Source organism: Glarea lozoyensis, assembly GCF_000409485.1.
Source record: "Glarea lozoyensis ATCC 20868 chromosome Unknown GLAREA2, whole genome shotgun sequence".
NCBI lineage: Eukaryota > Fungi > Ascomycota > Leotiomycetes > Helotiales > Helotiaceae > Glarea > Glarea lozoyensis.
In genome coordinates this window covers 1668081-1689330 of record NW_007360994.1, presented here as the reverse complement: position 1 = coordinate 1689330, position 21250 = coordinate 1668081, and the positions used below count along the sequence as shown (strand labels likewise).

Below are 21250 nucleotides of genomic sequence, written 5' to 3'. Positions count from 1 at the left end.
TAGAGATGTTTTGTGAAATTCGGCTACCTGTTGAGAAAGATGCTAAAGCTAGAGTTAGAGAGGAAAGAAAATTAACAACTCCATGGCGGTTGCAAATCCTTAATTCCCAGGCAGGAAGCAAACGAAATAGCAAACGGAGTAAATGTTACACATAAGCACTTCTGACACTCCCAGGTTCACAATATCATTCTGTCAATTTTTTTGTCAGCAAACATATGATGGTTAAGAATTGAGTGCATCACTCCACATCTCTATCGGAATTGCAAGTGCACCGATATACGATAGGAAGAACCTTGGGAAGCATTGCTTAGGTCATAGCGTTACACTTGCCATGTCATCGTTGCCACATCCTGGACAACCGGGATTGCTACTCGATCCGGTATCTTATTCGAGGGTACCACCTAAGTTCAAGAGTAAGCGCTATTAAGACTTGGCTGTGCTGGTGAAATAATGGTCTTGCTTCATTTATATACTTCTATCTATACTCCTTCCCATTCTTTTGCCTACATCTTCTGCCGGTCATACGATGGATTCATTTTATGCTCAATTCTGGGATAATAAATATCTCATAATTGTTTTTTTCGTAATCATCTATCAGTTTTGGAAGCAATGGATTTCGTATCAACGTTTAGCGAAATTCAGAGGCCCGTTCTGGGCTTCAATAACTAATTTGTGGATGGCAAAGAACATGGCTTCTGGGGAAATACACAAGAAAGTTTCCAGCACGATGGAGGAATATGGTGGGCAGCGATCGAATGATTTGACATAGAGGAGGCTAACTTGATACAGGTGAGCTGGTTCGTGTTGGACCGAACATGCTTTTTACAACCAATCCAGATCTCATTCATCAAAGTAAGTAATGGACTACAATCTACACGTTTATTCTTTTCTCATTCCATGACAGTGAACGCTGTGAGATCTGGTTATGTTAGGTCGCCGTGGTATGGCGGGCAGAGAGTTGAAGCACATAGTCACCAGGTATTTTCAATGGTTGATGAAAAGGAGCACACGAAGCGAAGGGCCCAGGTCGCTATTGGGGTAATGCCTTTTCCTTACTTTCAAGATTGTTTCTAACGCATTTAGTATTCTGGGAAAGAAATCGATGGGCTCGAGACTATGATTGATAAACATGTCACTGCCTTTGTCGACTTGATCAGACAAAAGTACATCACGAGTTCCACGATCAAACCACTTGATTTCGCTCAGGCTGTTACATTTTTTACCATGGACACTATTACAGACATTGCGTTCGGAGAACCTTGGGGGTTCATCGAAGCTGACGATGATATTGGTGAGTGGTGTAAATCGATCGAGTCAGTCATTCCAGCGGCAAATATGATTTCAACACTTCCATGGCTTTCCTACTTCCTAAACATTCCCATTATATCTCAGATGGTCATGCCTTCCGATAAGGATGAAATGGGCCCCGGCAAGCTCCTAAGGTATATTGATCTCTTCCATCGACGGTTGAAAACATAACCGCTTACCAATTTCATCTAGAAACATCAAGAACGTTGTCAATGAACGATATGGCAATAAGATTCAAAAGAGAGATATGTTGGGATCTTTCATTCGACACGGTCTTACCAAGTCGGAACTTGTTTCTGAGACTTCACTACAAATGTGAGTCTGTATGTCATGGCTTTTTCCCCTCAGCTAATCATTCCTTAGCATTGCTGGAAGTGACACTACTGCCGCAACTATCCGAGCAACATTACTATACATCGTTTCCAATCCTCGAGTGTACAACAAGTTGCGCTTAGAAATCGACTCGACCCTTACTACCGGCAATATCATTCCATCTTCGATAGCCAGGGAACTTCCCTACCTTCAGGCTGTGATCAAAGAAGGAATTAGAATGTGGCCAGGTGGTTCACTACCGGTTCCGAAAGTTGTCCCTCCAGGCGGTGATACTTTTAACGGTATATTCTTACCCGGCGGCACGGAAATTGGAAATGACATCTGGGGAATGCAACATAGCAAAACAATATACGGTTATGATGCTAACCGATTTCGACCTGAAAGGTGGCTCGAAAATTCAGGAGAATACTTGCTTAAAATGGAGAGTACGATGGGACTGGTGTTTGGGACTGGGAAGTATGGTTGTCTGGGTAAGAATATTGCTTTGATGGAGTTGGACAAGATATTCTTTGAGGTAAGTTATCTACTTTAAATCCTCGGTGGTAGTAAAATTTAACACTTCTATTAGCTTCTGAAGAATTTCGAGTTTCAACTTATCAACCCCGATAAACCATGGGAGAGTAAGAATTATGGCATGTGGTTTCAAAGCAATATGCTATTGAGTGTTGCGGATAGGATTTTGTAACACATTGAGATAATTCTGCGTGTAGGTGATCGTTGGGAATCCGATTATAGTGGATGTTACGCAGTTGTTTTCCTCTATTTACAGAGGTTACCGTATCATTGATTACGCGTGGTGGGTGAGGTAATATTAAATACGCCGTTTTTAAACACGACCCTTGTTGTCTTCCCAAATCGACTGTCGACCCTGATCTATTCACAAGTGAATAAGCCGCGCGCTCATTCCATCGCCCTGAGAGCAACACCGCGGAATTATATCCGTTGTTTTATCTAAATTCAAAAATTATTCACCTATGCATGACACACGCTAAATCATCAGATCATGATTGACTGGGGATGCTCGGCCTTGGCTCCAATATTCAGGAAGATTTTGTAATCGGAACTGTTATCTCTGGCTTTGATCTTGCCGATCAGACTGTTGGATTGTGCTCAATTCATCATAATCAGGTTTTCCAAAGCTTCTCGGGCGGAAGCTCGAGCTGTCGCCCTGATATTTTCCCTGCGGATTTACGATATCATAGCGCTATATCGAGTATATTGCTTCATGACAGATGGAAGTGAATTATATTCAAAAAGGGTTATAAAGGGCTCAGTATCCGAGCCCCGATTTCGCTTTCCTACCTATCTACTGAACCTTTGCCAAGCGAATACTAACACGATAATAGCCATTTGAAAACTCACAATGCGGCTCATTCGCCGGCAAAATTCTCGGTCTAACCTGGTCGGTAAGGTTATCGGTTAGAACCCTTTTATTTCGTAGTCGCTGTACCTGTTTTGTTTTGGGGGCGTGGTGCTGTTCGGCTTCACTTGTATATCGAAATATATCTTTCGCGACCTGTTCAATCTGCTCTCGGGCAATGAACTGAAAGTGAATGAGCAAGTAAATAGACGAGAAAGTTTTATGACTCCACCCGTCATACGCTATCACGTCTATAAATTAAGGACCTCAGATCCTCCGACCTGTAATTTTGCATCAGACTTCTATCAGCCTTGGATACCTTTGGCGCACATTAATCCGATACCATAAACAGCACAATTCAATTTCCAAAATGTCATCTCCTTCTAATTTCAAGAGTGGAAGAGAAGCTTTCCGTCATTGGCAACGCAATGCTCTTGACAAGCCCAATTCTCCAGTCAGATCAGATGATGTCAACACCACATCGAACATTCAAAACTCAGCTGGTACCAAGCAACTTCCAGGCTTTTCGGAGGTGATGGAACAATTGACGGCATCCCAAGTCCAAGACCAACGCAACCGTCACGATGCCAACTGTCAGTCATCCCGGGTACCAAAACGTTTGAGAGATGTTTCCGACTTCGATCTTCCGCAACTACATATCACCAAAAAGAAGCATACAATGGAGGCAAATTTTGGGGATGGAGCTACTAGCTCTGCCCAACCAGATTCCCAAGCAACGGAGGCGACATCGCCATACGATCGAGGATCATCACCACTTTCTGATTCGGAGCTTATTCGGATTTCTGAAGAAATGGAAGTTGAGAAAGAGATCGCGCAAGCAGATAAGGAAAAGCTCGAAGTTATGACTAGAGCAGAAATCCATACTCCCACGGAGAACGACAAAGTCGTCACTCCGTCTTTTCGTGCCTGCGAGCCTGAACACCAACCACCAGTCAATACGCCTACTCAGCCCGCTGTCATTACTGGTCACCTTGGCAACGAACCCTTTCCAGACTTCGATGAGTCGATGGAAAATAATCTTCGAAATAAAGCGTTGTCTGGAACTCCTCAGCCAGGTGTCAATCATTTCATGAATGTACCAGACTACAAAAGTACAAGAGTTTCAGTCACACGTCCCGAAGTGCAATGGATATTGTCGAAGTCAAAAGCTGAATTTGAGTCCAGCGGTAGCCCTGTTGCAGCAGCACTCAACTCTAAGATTCTAGCAGCAGTGAAAAATACGGCGACATCTCATAAACCTATCCCGTTTGTTCCTGGTATTTCGATGGTAGATCGGCAGGGGATGCAACCACGTGTCTATGAGGCGTCTGGACCAGATTCAAGCTATGAGGAGGAAATCTGGGGGGATTCAACTTCTGCGCTAGATGGACCGACAATGCACGAATCACGAAATCTGAACAGGATTATGTTGCAGCTGAATGCTCCTGCAGCTCCTTCCACCGGGCTCTTCGATTTTTTCAACTTCGCCCCGCCATCTTTTGTCCAAATGCACCAACGGCAACTGTCTTATCAACCAAACATGGTCAATTATTCGGCTGCACCACACTACCCCGATTCTTCTTGTTTCTTTCAGGCCTCAATGCCGATCTCTGAAAGTGCAGAGCGATATACACTGCAGAACAGAGAATTCGGTGTTGCTCATAATCCATTCCATCCGCCTCAAGTTCATGGTTCTGAACATTGGGTCAGCCCTGAATACCGTCAAGAACTCGAAGTCCGACCACCTGCTCCTCGGGACTTTCAGTTTTTGAGCCAGTCTCAACGTACTGAAACCTCAAGCGGATGGCATGGGCCCCGTTTTCTCACTGACGATCATCATAATCACTTTCCCGAGCATTATTTTGGAGGTCATCAGATGTTACCCAATTCTCTCATGACAGAATCGGCACCTCCTCAAAATTCACGAGAACGTCCATGTTCTCCGGAATATTCCCCAAAAAGCCCCGCATTCAGTCCACGCGTCGATGATCGAGCTACACCTCATGAAGGTGAAGCTTCGGGAAATACGAATCCGTCGTGGTATGGAGATAATTCACAAGCACAAGAGGAGCAACCGTATTCTCCAAGTTCCCCGTCATTGAGTTCACGCGTCAATGATCGGGACACATCATATGAAGGCGAAGCTTTGAGAACCACAGATCCGTCATGGGTTGCAGAAAATTCACATGCACGACAGGGTCAACCACATTTTCCAGTATATCCTCCAAGATTCTTGTTATATAGCTCAAGCGATTGTTATCATCTAGGCACGCCCTATGAAGGTGAGGCTTCGAGAAACTCAGGATCGTTGTGGCCTGGAGACAATTCACATGCACGACAGGAGCAAATAGCAGAACCAGTATTCCCCAGCCACGATATTGATATTCAGGCTGGCTCTCGAGAGGACCGCTTTAAAGTTGGTGCATTCAATCACAGATTTAGAGAGGAATTGCTTCCTGAACAGGAACAAAATCGAAGATCTACGGGGAACGCTATTCCGGTTCGTTGGGCCACGGATGAGGAGATTAGTGAGTTGCTTAGGCGTCGGGATGAAGAATTATTCAAGCAGGGTGGGGAAAAAAGGGGGTTACCCAAGAGAATATTTCACGGAATGAGATGGCAAGAGAGGAGATTGCACAAGATGAAGTATTGAAGGAGAAGACTTTGCGGGACGATATTCAACAAGCGGAGACCTTGCGGGAGAAAACGACTCACCCGGAAGCTAGAAAGATGAACCCGTCATTGATGAATATGTTCTTCAGTACTCATTCACCGCAGATACCAAGTACGAATGATCCTGGTAGGGAAGATAAAAGTACCGATGGAGAAAGCACCGGCAGCGAAAGTGGCAGCGAGAGCGACAGCAACAGCGACAACAATAGCAGCGACGATAATAACGATACTGCTGACAATTATGGCGATGATGAGGCCGGAGAGTCTGATACGCAAGAAGAAACTGACCGCGAGGACATGGAGGAGCGTGAGGACAGTGTTTCCGAAGTCAGCTCATGCACACTTGATCACGAAGAAGGGCCCGAGACTGAAGTTGAGGATGATTCTATGGAAGTGGATGTTCTTGGATCCGAGGATGAGTATGACATGGATATCTATGACTTGGATCCCGTAGATGAGGAGTATTGAATTGGGGGTACCTTGCGTTGGCTATTTTTCTGGGGAGTTGTTGTATTTATTATAGTTCGAGTTGAACGAGCTCTCGATATCATATTTGCGTGGAGGATCTTTTTGTAGGAGATTAGGACATATTAGCAATATCTCGAGTCCTGATGTATTTAATGTAATGAGAAAAACCGAGCAAAAGAAAAGTTAATTGACACCATGTGCTTTTTTTATACCCACATCTTTTCATATCAGTTCTCTTATTTCTTGACTACTACATGATCTCTGGGATAACCCGGGCCCCATATTTAAGTCGCACCCTCGCTTGTTATTAATCTGTGAATTGTATAGCTGAGGGACATGAATCGCCAGTTTATTTCTGGAATTCCATTTTAGTATATCACGAGAGCTTAATCAAATTCACATTCTCGGAAAGGTTCCGAATAGGCAGAGTTATTCCGGTCACCTGAACCCGTATTTCTAACTTCATGTGTCAAAGAACTACATCGCTAAATGCCTCGATCCATGTAGGGAAGAAGTCTAGTCTGTAGAAGAAAAGTCATGAACAGATATATTGTAATCGATCTGGTGTATCTAAATTGGGAAAAATGCAGAGCGCTGGCGAGTTTCAGTGGCGCAGTACCAAATAGCGGGGAAGTGAAGAAAGCGAAGGTGCGAGGATATACATTCATGTGGATCACAGCCGACAATTCAGGTAAATGTGGCCACATGATTCATGAACCCACAATAGTAATGCCGTGATTCCGTAAGAGCTAACCCCATCAAAATATAATCTGAATTTTCATCTGTGAAACTTCTTGAATTGTTCATACAACTCTTCAGACTTGATCACAGACAATCTATCACAACGTCCTGAGATGCTACTTCGATGGATTTTGATGATATGGATGAAATGACTGTGGGATCGATGACCTCACTTGCCACCGTCCATCAACACCTCAGAAAGACTCTGGAATACATTCTAACCAAACCACATAGGTTCCTCTCGCATTCTTGGAACCCTCCTCTCCCACCGCCGCCAGCCAACCTCCCCCCAGACCCACCCTCACGCCCTCACCTTCACCCACCTCCCCCTTCCCTCACTATCGTCCCCCTCCCTCCCCCACTCCCAGTTTAAACAGTTATAACGTCCAATAACGCATATTTCCTCCAAGCAAACCAATCATAGCACGTCCATATGCACGATAAGAAGGTCTCTACGCCGCGGTGGCATTAGGGAGCTCAACTGCGGATATGCACAGAGATGAGTTTCTGATCGATCTGGCACTGCGGTGAGGAGTTGAAATAAGGCTCGGAGGTGTCGGATCGTTTCTTTTGCCATTTTTTTGGGCATGAGATCTGGTTTTGGAGTTTTTTGGACGCTTGTCGTTTGCCGAGATGGGTGGGGACGTGGCTGGCGAGGGTGAAGGTGAATGTAAACAAACAAGTTGGGATGAGGACTGGGTGGGGGCTTTTTTACTTGGATTTTACACTTTATTTGAAATGAAATGTGTTGTAGATTGAACGCTCGATTCTCATGTTGCAATACTCTTTTGAAGTGACGATGGTGATGTTGACTTTTTGAGCGCTATTAGGGATCTTCAGCCGCGTTCACTATCAAACCGTCAATACCAGGACGCGTACTTCTGTTCTGGATGCTGGCATAACGTGACTGCATCGAATATCTACCATTTTTTCAAAACACTTTAGGAGAATTTTAGGTCGACGGGCCGTTGACGCGTACTCCAGACTATTCGAGGGCACTGACAGATCCATAGAAGCTGCACCATTAAGCAATTGTTTGCTAATTAAGACATTACAATTATTGTCTAGATCTCTAGATACCTAATACAATACAGCTTTGAGCAACCTCAAACCAATCCTGCGACGCGCAGATCTAAGAATTTGGCTGTGGAAAATAGAATAGCAAATAGCCAACAACAAATGTCACAAAAGAGCAAAACGAGAAGATCGCCGGTATCATGATCTCATCTTGACATCCATTTCGCGAAAGTACACTCCATATCCAACACCCACATAGAAAGGTAATCACCAAAAGAAGATACAAAAGACCAACTGTAAACATCCACGTCAGTCACGAGACCTCATCACATTCAGTTTACAAGAGTACTCACCACCAGGATCCAAACGAAATAAATCCACCTCATGCGCCTTCCTCGCACCAACCTCCCACTCAAACCTCTTCGTAGGCATTTGCTGCATCCTAACATTCCTCTCCGCCGCCACCACCGTATTCTCCGCCTGTCGCAGAATTCCCTCTGCAGCTTTCACAATACTCTGCGCCTGCACGACCGTCTCTTCTGCATGATTAACCGCGTACTCCGACTGTCGCATCACTCCCTCGGCGCGCGATATTATGGCCTCGGTCTTCTCGACTAACTGGTCCGCGGCCTCAGACTTGGGGAAGATATTCCGTCGCGCGGTTTTATAGGGCGGAGATGGTTTTTGGTAGGTTTGGACGTTGGATGTTGATTTTCCCTTGCCTTCGAAGGTTGTGGTGGGCGCGTTGTTTTCCGGGAAATTTCTCGTGCTGGGACTGTTGTCCATGATGGAGGAGGGCTCCGTGTCATCGGTGCGGGTGGAGGTTTTGGTGTCGTCGGTACGATCTGTGGATTTGGAAAGCGTGTGGGAGTGCATGGTGGGCTGTGACGACTCATTTGTTGCGGTTTTGGGGGTTTTGAAGGGAAATCGTGTGCGTGAGGTCTGAAATTCCATGGGGAGTTGTGGTGTGGAGCAACGGTCTTTGAAGTGACGCATGGTCGTCGTTGGGTTTAAGCGAGTTGTGGTTAAGGGGGAGCTAAGCCCTACCCGTTGCTCTAGTCCTGCATTTCAATGCCGCCCCACTTGATCAAGGGTCTCGAACATTTTCCCTCTTCGATTCAATGGTGGAGAAAGTGATTCAGGATATGGGACAGATTTGCGGATTCTCAAAGATGGAGAATTTGTCTTCAAATTCGATTTTTTTCAGAGTTGCCTGCCTGGCTGAAAGTATGTATCCCAAGAGAACTCCATGATCTCACGTAAGATGACCATGAATATACCATTGTGATAGAAACAAAAGTAAGAAGTTTGGTGGTGATAAAAGTTTCCCAACTGGCAGAATGTGTAGTGTGTACCCTATTTATTGGTCCCACTTCCAAAGTTGTGATGTGGCAAAATGACTGGTGTTGCTCATAAACATCGCGAGGAAAGAACGGTTCAGAGACCTCGTCAGTTTCTCCGATATCTACGACTGTGGAATAGACAGCTCGCTGTGAAAGGAAGGAAAGACCAAAGAAAGCCGTTAACTAGCGTCTGCCAAGACCCCATGATATGGAGGTCTATCTTCTAGAATGAGTGCACTTCATCAACATTCAAATTATCCAAATATGTAATAATTTTATCCGATACACTTTACTTTCCAGCCAGAAGACATTTTTATCATCATCATCATCACGTCAAATCTCTACCGGATCGCGTTCTCTTCCAATGTCTATACCTTAACAGCTACAGAGTGGTTCCTAGAGACTACGAGTACCTGGCCGAGTTTAAAGATCTTGTGGCAACCTCCTATGAAGCTCCTTCCAGTTCACCGTTCGTCCCAGGAGCCGAAGCAAAAGCAATCGCAGAAGAGCGTCAGATGGAATTGGACGATTATTTGTCACAACTCCCTAGTTCAGAGATCAACGACACCCTTTCAGAATATTCTAGCACTGACGCCGAACTCGAAGATGCCCATTCCTGTTTCACCGAATCCGATACCATATCCATGGTCACAACGGCTGCAGATCCCGATGATTCTATGTGGATACAATACTCCGTGTGGCTCCGAAGATGTGCTGAACACAGGATCCGACAGCAGTGGGGCGCGTTGAGTAATTTGGCTGAAGATCTTCCTTTGTCCAAACTCGACTGGATTGGCGCTCAAGTGAAATTTCCCTGGGGGAAAGTCGCCGTTTACAGCAGGAGAGACTTGGAGGAATATACGTGTTGCGAATGTGGAGTACCTCGAGAGATCCTCAGAGAACAAAGACCATGCGCAAGCTGCAATAAGAAAATTTGCAAGCGCTGCTTCGTGCCTTACATCCCACGGGTACTGAACAGGCTTCCAGGTACAGACCGCGAATATGAAAGCACACTGAGGTCAATACTTTTAAGCCAGAGATTTGTTAGTCGTTGCAAAGATTACTTATATCAATGTAGGGTCATGACCACAAGGGCCGATTTCGAAAACCTTTGCCAGTGCGAAAATGATTTCAAGACAGCCGAGCAGAAGACGATTGAAATTGGGCGGTTTTGTAGGGACTGTGTCAATAAGGAAATTGTGCTGCCGAGCAATCCGGTACATTGTTCGCCGTGGCTTAGACGCCTTTGCCCATTTGGCGGGATGGAAGATACCAATGACCTTATCACTCCTTATTGCCGTATCTGTCTCAAGCATGGTGTTTTGCCAGGCTATCCAAGACCCCTGGAATGGACTCCAGATCTTGTTCGTATTATGCCTACATCTTAGCCACGAAGACTCGAGGTCAAAGCGCTTATGCTCGGTTTCACTCCTTCAAGCAAGCATCGAAAAGACCTCATTTGTACCGTTGGGCTTTTCGGTATTCTTCTCTTTTGGAAAGAGTTGCCTGGTAACTGGTGGCTGGGGTGGTTATTTACGTTTATGCTTTCATGGAAGAAGCACAAGCGGATTCGCAGGACGGATGGCACGTTGGTTGTTGTTCTCGTTGGAGTAAAGCTCGTTGAAAGTAAGACAATTATTTTGTCACCAGCGTCAATATAACTACATTTGAAGCCATTGACTCCCAGCTCTCTCGCTGCAAATAAATGAGAAAACTTCCTGGATATCTTGATCTGCAGATTGCATACCTTGGTGCTACTTTAGTGAGAAAATTTATCCGTGATTAAAATGTCTTGAGTTGAGCTGCCTTATGCTATGTACTTGACAAAATCCTTTTAATTAATCTAGGAGAATTTCAGAAACAGGAAATGAAAGACAGAGGGGAACATCTCAGACATCAAGTGCACGTGACGTTCTAGCCAATGGGAGAGCTCAAGTCCATATAATGTTCGCTTAATTCTATCGGCTGACTCGCCTCGTCCCGTCGCCTCCAAAGCCCCTCATTCCTTAAGGGGGATTTCCTAAGAATACACAGTGTATCTAACCAATAAATCCCTATTCAACGAAGAAAATAATCAAGTCTACACATCCAAATACCTAACTTCACTCAACCCCATTCAAAGCACTGGTTCAAGTTTCTACAGTGCTCGGTTAATTCGCTATATTTTATGGACATGGAGTTGACCCTTTTGCAGATGGCGCGACGAGCTCTATGTGCACAAATTTTGTAACCCAGCGGAAATTTCTAGCTTGCGAGCAGAACATCAACATAACACCAATGTGAAGCTTCATGCAAATTCTTCTCGTCATACAACAGATCCTTCAGAAGATTAAATCTAACTTGATTGATTAGATTTCAATTGTTGCTACAAATCTACGTATTAACAGCAACAATACAGATGCAGAACCAGAAGTTTCAGCCCTAATACTTCAAGTCTTCAAAGTCTTCCATAGATTGTACATAAGACTTGCCTCTGGCGAAAGAAGGTCGGCACGACTAGATGTTGCAACGATATTCTAGAAAGTTTGGCGAGACGTTATAATCTGAAGCCTATAGAATAGAATATGGGATAGCGCGGGCCTGTACGTGTATGATTCGGGAGATATACATGTATTCTCAACAGTCCATGTAGGTTCAACGGCCCACGCCAACGTCTCAGCTGGTGCGACTTTTTTCCAAATTTCCAACCACATGTTGGATTTGTTATCGCTACTAGCTCTCGTCCATATCTACAATTTTGCGATAGCTTACCAGATACCGACCAAACAGGCACTTCGTCACTGATAGGTAAGCACGATTCCCAACGAACTTTTCAAGTCGCGCCGGCTAATTCGATCCCGTTGTACATTTACTACATTTACCACCCGTTCTTATTCAGCTTTAATCACCATGGAGGATTTAACCCACGAAGGTATGATCAACTCAATATATAGACGTTCAAGATTAAATGAACGTCCACTCCAAGTACACACCTCGAAGTAACAAACCATATCACCCCGCATCAAACTCACAAAAACAGCCAACTAAACGATTATGCAAGGCACCACCAACCGTGGAGAAGACGAAATATCAATATTTAAGCGACTCCGCGTCGCCAAGACATTTCAGCTTCTCCCAAAAGGAACGTTCCAACGGCTTGCAATACGAGGTGGAAAGGCATTGGAGCCTATGGACGGAAGACACAACTGAAACCCGACATAACAAAATAGCCTGATATCTTGAAAACGTGAATGCGAGAAGCGAGGCCCGATACATTACAGTATGCATGGGAATATTGGATGGATGCATTTCATGATGGGTTTTCTTTTCCCTGGTGTTTTCGTGATCGTGATGGGATAAAGAGAATCAATTGCCACATTTTGTGGTGGAAGCAGTTGATCTTGGTATCCTCAATTGAATTCAATTCTGGTCAAGTCTTTCGTCATGGCGCCCTCATTTCTTGAAAAAGGTTTCTTTATTTGTGTCTTGAGTTTCAATCTTGGACCGGTGCTTGTTGGTAAGTGCGCCGCTGCAAGCCGAGAGACAATATTAATAATTTTATAGCTGCAATTCCAAACACAATCACAGCTCCAGCAACTCTACCGACACCAGGATCGGTAGCAAGACCGCTAGAGTTACGGCAAAGAGGTGATCCCGCTGTAGCATGCTGGAGTTCTTGGAGTAGCTACAGATCGCTCTCAACATCAAGTTATATGTCGATTATAAACCTTCCAGGCTCAACTGAGACAGTATTGCCGACATATGTCGAAACATACTACAACATCGAAACAGTCGATTACTCCAACGCCACTTATGTCCCGCTATGCCCCACGAACTGGAGTTGGCTGACAGAGAGGAGACCAACCACAACACTTGCAACATCATACTACACAAATTATGACTACTCTACTTGGTACCCACAGTCAGTGCCTCAAACCCTCAAACCTCCATCGTGTACATATTCGCGCAGCTCACCTCAATGCTCGAAACTCTGGTCCTCATGGAGCGCAAGTAGCTCAGCCCTTTCCACAGCAACTGATGATTATTTTGCCATCTCCACAATCCAAACTGACGGCCTCCCACCCTGCGAGGAGCCAGAAGTTCCATGTCCGGATTTCAAAGACCGCGTGTGTACAGTCAGGCCTGATGCTGGAACACTTTACTACTGGCCAGTAACCACCACAGCAGGAGATTTCTGTGAACAGAATGGAACTACTGTAACGCCCACCCAGACGAAAAAAGGACACCCAAACACCGTTGTCATTGGAACAAACACTTTCACCTCTCCTAGCGTTTACCTTGTTCTCAACACGTTGAACGGCTATTACAGCAGCGCAGGCAGCGGCGTCCTCTCCCGCTACGGAAAATGCGGCCCAACAATCGAAGCCGTAACCCTCACTCTGCCACCCGCCGCCGTCTCCAGCGTCCGCTTCCTCGAACCCGAACTTGGCCATCCAGTGAACTACGGCGATCTCCCTCCCAATCTCGTACCCGTCGATCCCCTTCGCACCGCATGTCCATTTTTCAGAGCCTGCTCCGGGTGGGGACGAAGCGGGATCAAGAACTATGAGCCGTTTTTCCAGGTGCCGCATGAGGTGCTAAAGGCGCAGTGGAGACAGTGGAATAATTGTACGGGGTGGGCGTATGTGAGACCGAGTTTGAAGGCGTTGCAGGCGGAGTCGACGACGAAGGCGCCGCCGGGGGGTGTGAAGCCAACGGCCAGACCGAGCAAGGCGAGTACGGTGCCGCATGTTACTGCGAAGCCGAAGCCTGGGAAGGGGTCAGATGATGAAGAGGAGGATAGTTGGAGACATCATCGTCATGATGAGGATGAAGAGGATAAGTGAGATTATAATGTTGGTGGCCGCTCAAAGGACTAGTGCTTTCAGGACCAAACAACATATATTTCATAGAGATGTTTGACTCGGTAGACCTTGAGGCGGGAAAACAATTCATGTACAGATGAACTATCATCAAAAGGAATTAATGAAAGCTTCAATTATGAGCTCTATGAGATCTACCGCTCATAATGAAATAAAACTTTCATTCCTGGCCCACACAAAATTTGCTGCCGTTTAACACCTAATCCGAAGCACATTGACAATATCTCAAATATCTGTAGGACCAGCAATCAACTTTTCCACAGCTTCCTCGATCTTAGGATCAAACAACCAACCTTGCCCCTCTTTTCCCTCCTCAACATACAGATCCTCTTTGCTCAATTTGTTCAGCTCCTCCGCTGGTAATCGTCGATTATTCAACTTCCTCGTCAACTCCAAAATTCTCTTCACCCTCTCCATACGATACTCCTGCCATTTCGGCAAAACTTCCCCAAACTGAGGTCCCGGAACCTTAGAAAGCAAGTAAGAGAACGAGTAAACATCTTCAAAAGCTTGACTCGCACCCTGCCCAGCAGTAGGCGGAATAGCATGAGCAGCATCACCCATGATGACCACTCTCTTGTCCTTCGACGCCCAAGTTTGCAAATGTGGAACAACGTAGAAAGGCCATATGGAGAGATGCTCCTCATCAATACCTTCCATAGCGCTTTGCACAAAGTCCGACCATTGAGCTTTATTAGCTGTGAGGATACCCATGAGTTTTGAGCGATCCTTGCGGAGAACACCCCATCCTTCTTTGGAGAGCTCTGGGTGACGGGTTTGAGTTCCGACGAGAATGTCGGTGCCAGAGGGGTTTTGTGGCGCCATTACAAAGACTCCACCAGGACTTGATCTTGATATCGGCATAGGGAAGTCTTCGCATGGGAGGCGGAGCGAGGAGCTGGAGACGGAGGCTGTGACAGCTGTAATTCCAGAATAGATTGGCGTGATGTCCGGGAAGAGATATTTGCGGACTTGGGAGTGGATGCCATCCGTGCCAATAAGTAGAGACGTGGTTTTCTTTGTACCATCTGTGAGTGCGAAAGTAACATTTTCAGGTGTTTCAAGAACGACATGGGAGAATTTGAGACCGTAGACTATGTTGATACCTCGCTCTTTGCAAACTCCGCGTAATTCTTCCAGGAGCACTTGACGGTATACTCGAAGCGCTTTGTAGCCAAATAAGCTTTCACTCCCCATTGCATAGGTATCTGTCGTCTCGCCATCGTCTTTTTGGGATGTTAGTATTTCGAATTCGTAACCATGCTGTTTGATTCGAGAATAGACCCCTAGTGTATCTAAAATACGGAGTGCGTTTGGTGAAAGCATGAGAGCTCCTGTTGTCGACGTTGTTGGTTCTCGGAGTTCGTAGAGAGTCGTCTCAGTCGCTGGTGAGTGGACCTTAAGAGAAAGTGCCAAACTTAAGCCCTAGAACATGATCAGCACGACTCAAAGATTTTGAAACAATCTGTTGCTTACTGCCAGTCCAGCGCCAATTATGGTAACACCCTCATTATTGTTTGCTTTGGCCATGATGATAATGTTGTAAAGTAATACTCTCTGGACAGGACCAAGCAAATTGTTTGAAACGAATGTTCAAAGTTTTGGTCCAGAAAAGTAGTCAGAGAGGACATACTTATAGGAAAAGTTTGTATAACGTAGGTTGATTACGCCCAGCTTTGACGTAAAAGCAGAAACGTACTTCCAACACATTATATCGGAGCTTCAATGAGCACTAGTCGGCCGGTCAAGGAGCACCCGGATTTAAGACCGGATCCGAGGATTAATATGGCCACCTGAGCAGATTCTGTGCCACAACACCATGAACCAACCCAATGCTGCAGTCAATTATTACTCAACCTTAGATACCCAGCGTAAGCTTTGGAAAGTGCTCGCAGGCTCCCGGCATGATCGGGAAGCCATTGTTGGACTCTGACGCCTCGAAGTGTAACTCCTGTGCATTATTGATAACTCAAGGATCATTTTCGTCGTAATTTTTGCAGCACGACTGCCCGTTTGGTTCTTGCTATCAGACGGTGGATAGAGCTACCCTGGGACAATACATGCCTAGATGTTTCCCAGTGCGAATAAGTCTATATGCTCGAAACTCGTAAACTGTCAGCATTGAATGCACGGGGAAACCCGTCTAATTTGAAGTAGCACGAAGTTGCAAAACGAAGGTAAGGATAAGTTTGGAATATGACAATTGTTGTAATTGATACAATAAAAAATGCATAGACTCCTCAAAATGTCGATTCGGAGAATGCACACCGACCTATGTTACCCGCAAAAAAAATACAAACCTCTAGAGAGTCCAATTCAATCTATAACTTCGCCTTGACAGGCTCTTCCGCCGATGCCTCTTCATACATGCGGTCCAATTCTGCTCTAAACTTCTTCGCCGCTTGCGGGCGCTTCAACTTTAATCTAGAAACGGCGGATTAGCATAGAAAACTTACCCAGAAATCATTTAGACTTACGTAGGTGTCAAAAGTTCGTTCTCGATAGTGAAGGGCTCAATCAAAAGATGGACCGCCTTAACGCGCTCCCAGCTGTTGAATTTATTCTTCCTCCCAATTCTATCGAGATCCTTCAGTAAAGCCTTTTTTACGCGGGGGTCGTCACAGGCCGCTCTAATAGCATCCAAGTCGGTTGCTTCAATGTTTTTCTTGAGGACGTTACCCGCAAATTTGGAGAAATGGACTGGGTCGACTCCCCAGATAGATACGAGGAAGGACTGTACGGAGTCACCGTGGACGTAGCCCTGAGCTAGAACGCTATTGTTCGCCAGATACACGTTCTCGATTCTCTCTGGAGAAATGTATTCTCCTTGTGCCAGCTTAAGCACGTTCTTGACACGATCAACAATCTTGAAACGACCCAAACTGTCCATCTCAGCAATGTCGCCCGTCTGGAACCAGCCATCTTCAGTCATAGCTTTCTTAGTTTCAGCCTCATTTTTGTAGTATCCCTTGAAGATGGTGTGGCCTCTGAGCAGAAGCTGTCCACGAGGGTTGGGGCTGTCCGTGATGAGGTAATCCATATCAGGCACCGATTGCAGGCATGCTTCAAAGGCAGCTCCTATGCCTCCACAGTTCCCAGAAGAGTAATCAGTCTCGTGCTGAGCAAGTCCAGTTGCATACGACTCAGTAAGCCCATAACCCTGAATGAAGTCGTTTCCAAAGGCAGCGCGAAGAAATTGATGTAGAGTGGGATCGAGTGGGGCACTTCCGGATACCATGCCACGAGCTCTCTCGAGACCAACAGCTGCCCTGACCTTTGGCGTGAAGAATCGGTCGTAGAGCATATGTTTGTTAGTAGCCTTTCCTGCCGGCAATTTCATGGAAGCAAGCTTTGCATTGATGACATGTCGGCCGATCGTTCCTTTCATACCTGGAGCTTCAATAGTCGCTGCTTTGATAGCAGAACCAAATTTATTGTAGAGTCGAGGAACAGAGATAAAACCTGTTGGTTTGAGAATCTTCATGTCATCGACTAAACCCAATATATCACCTCTGAAGTACCCAATCGCGGCGTTTGCCGACAGTGCATTATGTTCAGAAAGCCGCTGGTAGATATGTGCCAAAGGGAGATATGAAATTATCACGTCTGAGGGGAGGACTTCTGACGTGACTCTGGCTACTGTGATCGCGGCTACAGCATTTCCATGAGTCAACACAACACCCTTCGGATTTCCAGTAGTTCCAGATGTGTAGTTGATTGTGAGCGTATCTTCGCGTCCGGGAGGCTTCATTGGTAGGTTTGAAAGAGCTCCAAGCGACTCCACATCACCAATACTGTAGATTGAGATGCCAGCATCTGCTGCCAGAGAGCTCAGAAGAGCATGCTTCGTATAGCCAGGTTTCTCGCCATCATCGAGTGGGTCCAAGCAGACGATAAGTTTGAGAGAGGGTATCCGAGGGGCGAGCTTGAGCAAAGTCGGGATGTGGGGTAGACTGGTCACCACGCAGCGCAAATTTGAGTGATTGATGATATATTCGGTGGTCTCGGGACCTAGTGTATCGTAAATGGAAACAGAGAACAGAGACTGGGATTGACATCCAAGATCTGTATGAATTAGCAAGGTGGTGTCGCGGAGGAGCATTTATCTTGCCTGTGACCTGCCATTCCGGTCTGTTCTGACACCACAAGCCCACACCATATTTCTCCTCGGTAACGCCGAGTTTCTTGTGTATTTCTACGAGCCCAGCACCAAAATTCTTTCGTCGTTCCGCAGTTTGCGCATACGTCAGCCATTCGTAGGTGCCAAATTCCTTCGTCGTTGGATTGTAAGTCCTCGTGCCTAAGCATCTCGCATTTGGCTTGCGCTTAACGGAAGCTTCGAACGAGTCGTGAGCTGTGAGAATCTGCGGATCGATAGTGGTAGGTAAAGGCTTATCCACGAATCGCCAGTGTCTGTATGTTGCGGTTCGATTCTCGGTAGAGGTTCCAGGAATTGGCAGAGAGTAAGGAGTCCCTGGTGGCGGAGGGACTCTCATTTCCGCCAGCCATTTGACTGGATCTTGAGTGATAGGCGCCATGGTCGGAATTTGCGTAGCAGATTCGATGATGGATGTATGCTAGAAGTTCATCTCAGTCAGCACGAGAATTCTCCAAGAGGGAGGGAGGCGGCCCAGATGCAACTCTGCTCTGGGGCTTCCGAGAGTTCACTTGGCACTGCTCACCTCCTCTTTGTACGATGTACTTTAGTGTCAGTAATGACCGGATATTTTGGCTTGAATTAAGGTGCGTCTGTGAAAAGAGCAGAATGGGTTTTAGAAAGACAGATAGTTCGGAGCCGCCAAACACTTAACTGGTGGCATGTCCTTGTCGCAGGTCAATTCTAGTTTGTGCCGAGGCATATTTGGAGCTGGACTTCCCGAGGCCAAAAAAGTGGACCTCCCGTTCATGCAAACAACAAACACAACACACGCGGCAGGAAGATAAGCTTACATTGCGACAGTGCAACTTTCCAGACGGAAAATAAAACATTTATCTCTTCTTTATCGATTCTTTACCTCTCACTTATAGCGCTTGGTTATCTACCAGCGACGTCCGAGGGATTTTGATGCAGTGTTGGCATCACACAGCATCACATGTAGAACGCGGGTTCCTCGGACCGTCCCATTTCTGCAAGAGACAAGTCCGAAGCTGTATAGAGTTTGACTAGTCGCGTACCACAACTTCCCCCCCTTTTGCAGAGAATCGCTTAAGCGAGTTCTCTAGAGACCAAATTGAAAATCGTCCTCGCCTTCCAGGAATTTTATGACGGATGTGTTTTGCAGTCTTTCTCTTGTGGCCCTGAACTCTCAGGTCACTTCATTTCATTCACATCAAAATCAGGATGCTCGGGGTCTGTGATCTTTCCTTCTGGCATGCGGTACGTTTGTTTGATGACGCTTTATGTCTGAACATACTGAGCTACGAGCTTTTCTGATTTATTTCGTTCCAAGTCTTGGGAGACAGCAATTCCCAAGTCTTCAGATATCCTGTGGATCCGGCGGATGATTCCTTGGCCTATTCGCTGTTTCAATTCCGCAGTTGTAGGCAGATTTGTGGGAATTTCATACAGACACTCAAATATTAGGCTTTTGAGCTCATCGCTATAAGTTGTGGTTCTCAATCTAGGACCATAAGTTCTACCCCGTGCGTCATCTCCACCGATCTTGAAATCAGGTTCAAAAGGGTTCATATTCAAGTAAGTTCTCGTCAATGCAAGGTGGTGCATGACCAAGCCTACCTGCCAGACATTCGTGTGTGAGCCGTATATGCCTGCCACTTGACTATCTCTCAAGTTGGTCGTGTTCGACTTAAGATTGTCCCAGCCGGAATTCATTTGCTCCTAAATACTTGTCACTTTTCAGGATTCATATATGAAAGAAGTCAAGCTTACTGGTGTTTGGAAAGTTGCCGAGCCTAATTTCTTGTAATCCCATCCCAGATCACGTTTTGATCGTGTGATACGGGGCTTCAGACTGTGCGGTATTTGATGGCTGTGTCCGAAACATCCGATCTATTGAGAGTTACTGTTATGATCAAGATATCTGGTAATTGATAAATACCTTGAGTATCGGAGTGTGGGGATGGGCAGTATCATGGGCTAAAGAACCTGAAATTATCAGCGGCTTTCGACGAACCACCAAGAGTAAACTTACAGTTTGCCGGCTTTATGTCAAAATGCACGATCGGAACCCACTGAGTACCTGGGGCGAGTTCCACTTTAGGAGTTGGCTCTTTACTATTTGGATTGTACACCCACTCATGTCCGTTAGACATGACGGCGATTCCATCAGCCAAGCAGTCGAAAAACCGCCATAGAGTGAGTTCGTCAAATGGCAGTCCTGGGTCTTCCTTCGGTATCTTATCATGAGATTTATCACGCACACCCCACAGATCACTGTGAAGTTTTTGTCTTGACTGAATCAGTCTTTTCATATCCCCCAGGCCACAGTACACCGTGAGTAGCCTCTTCGTTTTGCCTTCCCAGTCTTTAGGGTCGCCTACATCAACAAGACCTGTCGCTTCGTTTGGCTCTATGGGAGCCCCCTTCTTAATCAAACGGACAATGTGTTTAGAATCTTGCTTAGAAAGCTTTTCGTGGATTTGGCCTTTGGCATCAAGGTTGTACATCTTATCCCTGAAGTCTATGCGATCTTTGATCATCAAGCTGCTTGTCCCACTGAGATCCTCTTTAATCTTCTGATCATTGCCTTGGTAATTTCAAACTGCTACTGTAACATGGCGACTATTAAACAATGAGTCTCCAACCTCTAACGCAATGATAGTGTGGGTTGGTAGTAGCATACCTCACGTCTAGAAGTCTCGTAGCCTTCCATTGTGATTCCCCTTCTAATAGGTCGTTGTCGTCAAGTTCTCTGATCGGGCCTTTAGATGGTAGTTGCACCTACTTCTTTTCTTTTTCGTACGACGGCTTCCATTGCCAGATACAATGTATGATGTGCTTCCAGTTGAAGAAATCTCTGTTAGCTTGGGGTGCTCTGTCAAAAGTAAGGAGCTCGCAGGGTCGTGTCCGAAGACGGCATGTTAAATGCGTACAGATCATAAACGCAGATTACAACAGATTCTGGATAAAATTCTGTACACGACAAACATATTTTGGTTATGCGCAGTTAGCCGTTCTCATTTAT

The 21250-nt window shown here is 45.8% G+C and overlaps 8 protein-coding genes across 8 annotated transcripts; 4 read left to right on the top strand and 4 right to left on the bottom strand.

Moving 5' to 3' along the window:
• Nucleotides 1-331: 331 nt before the first annotated feature.
• On the top strand, nt 332-2326 carry GLAREA_03875 (Cytochrome P450; the record flags this gene model as incomplete). The annotated part of the gene is made up of 7 exons (XM_008084128.1): nt 332-413; nt 790-852; nt 905-1038; nt 1084-1442; nt 1501-1623; nt 1672-2155; nt 2210-2326. The coding sequence occupies 7 exons, from the start codon at nt 332-334 to the stop codon at nt 2324-2326; spliced, it is 1362 nt and encodes a 453-aa protein (XP_008082319.1).
• A 1045-nt stretch (nt 2327-3371) lies between these two features.
• On the top strand, nt 3372-6142 carry GLAREA_03874 (uncharacterized protein; the record flags this gene model as incomplete). The annotated part of the gene is made up of 2 exons (XM_008084127.1): nt 3372-5529; nt 5571-6142. The coding sequence occupies 2 exons, from the start codon at nt 3372-3374 to the stop codon at nt 6140-6142; spliced, it is 2730 nt and encodes a 909-aa protein (XP_008082318.1).
• Nucleotides 6143-8209: 2067 nt separating this feature from the next.
• On the bottom strand, nt 8210-8896 carry GLAREA_03873 (uncharacterized protein; the record flags this gene model as incomplete). The annotated part of the gene is made up of 1 exon (XM_008084126.1): nt 8210-8896. One exon carries the CDS (start codon nt 8894-8896, stop codon nt 8210-8212), a length of 687 nt encoding a protein of 228 aa, XP_008082317.1.
• A 400-nt stretch (nt 8897-9296) lies between these two features.
• Nucleotides 9297-10631, top strand: GLAREA_03872 (uncharacterized protein; the record flags this gene model as incomplete). Its single annotated transcript, XM_008084125.1, has 3 exons — nt 9297-9457; nt 9632-10261; nt 10322-10631. The coding sequence occupies 3 exons, from the start codon at nt 9297-9299 to the stop codon at nt 10629-10631; spliced, it is 1101 nt and encodes a 366-aa protein (XP_008082316.1).
• Nucleotides 10632-12666: 2035 nt separating this feature from the next.
• Nucleotides 12667-14069, top strand: GLAREA_03871 (uncharacterized protein; the record flags this gene model as incomplete). The annotated part of the gene is made up of 2 exons (XM_008084124.1): nt 12667-12739; nt 12787-14069. 2 exons carry the CDS (start codon nt 12667-12669, stop codon nt 14067-14069), a joined length of 1356 nt encoding a protein of 451 aa, XP_008082315.1.
• Nucleotides 14070-14330: 261 nt separating this feature from the next.
• Nucleotides 14331-15635, bottom strand: GLAREA_03870 (FAD/NAD(P)-binding protein; the record flags this gene model as incomplete). The annotated part of the gene is made up of 2 exons (XM_008084123.1): nt 14331-15530; nt 15582-15635. The coding sequence occupies 2 exons, from the start codon at nt 15633-15635 to the stop codon at nt 14331-14333; spliced, it is 1254 nt and encodes a 417-aa protein (XP_008082314.1).
• A 791-nt stretch (nt 15636-16426) lies between these two features.
• On the bottom strand, nt 16427-18643 carry GLAREA_03869 (Acetyl-CoA synthetase-like protein; the record flags this gene model as incomplete). Its single annotated transcript, XM_008084122.1, has 3 exons — nt 16427-16529; nt 16583-18170; nt 18247-18643. 3 exons carry the CDS (start codon nt 18641-18643, stop codon nt 16427-16429), a joined length of 2088 nt encoding a protein of 695 aa, XP_008082313.1.
• Nucleotides 18644-19503: 860 nt separating this feature from the next.
• On the bottom strand, nt 19504-20732 carry GLAREA_03868 (Protein kinase-like (PK-like); the record flags this gene model as incomplete). The annotated part of the gene is made up of 4 exons (XM_008084121.1): nt 19504-19944; nt 19996-20115; nt 20165-20202; nt 20258-20732. 4 exons carry the CDS (start codon nt 20730-20732, stop codon nt 19504-19506), a joined length of 1074 nt encoding a protein of 357 aa, XP_008082312.1.
• Between the last annotated feature and the right edge of the window lie 518 nt (nt 20733-21250).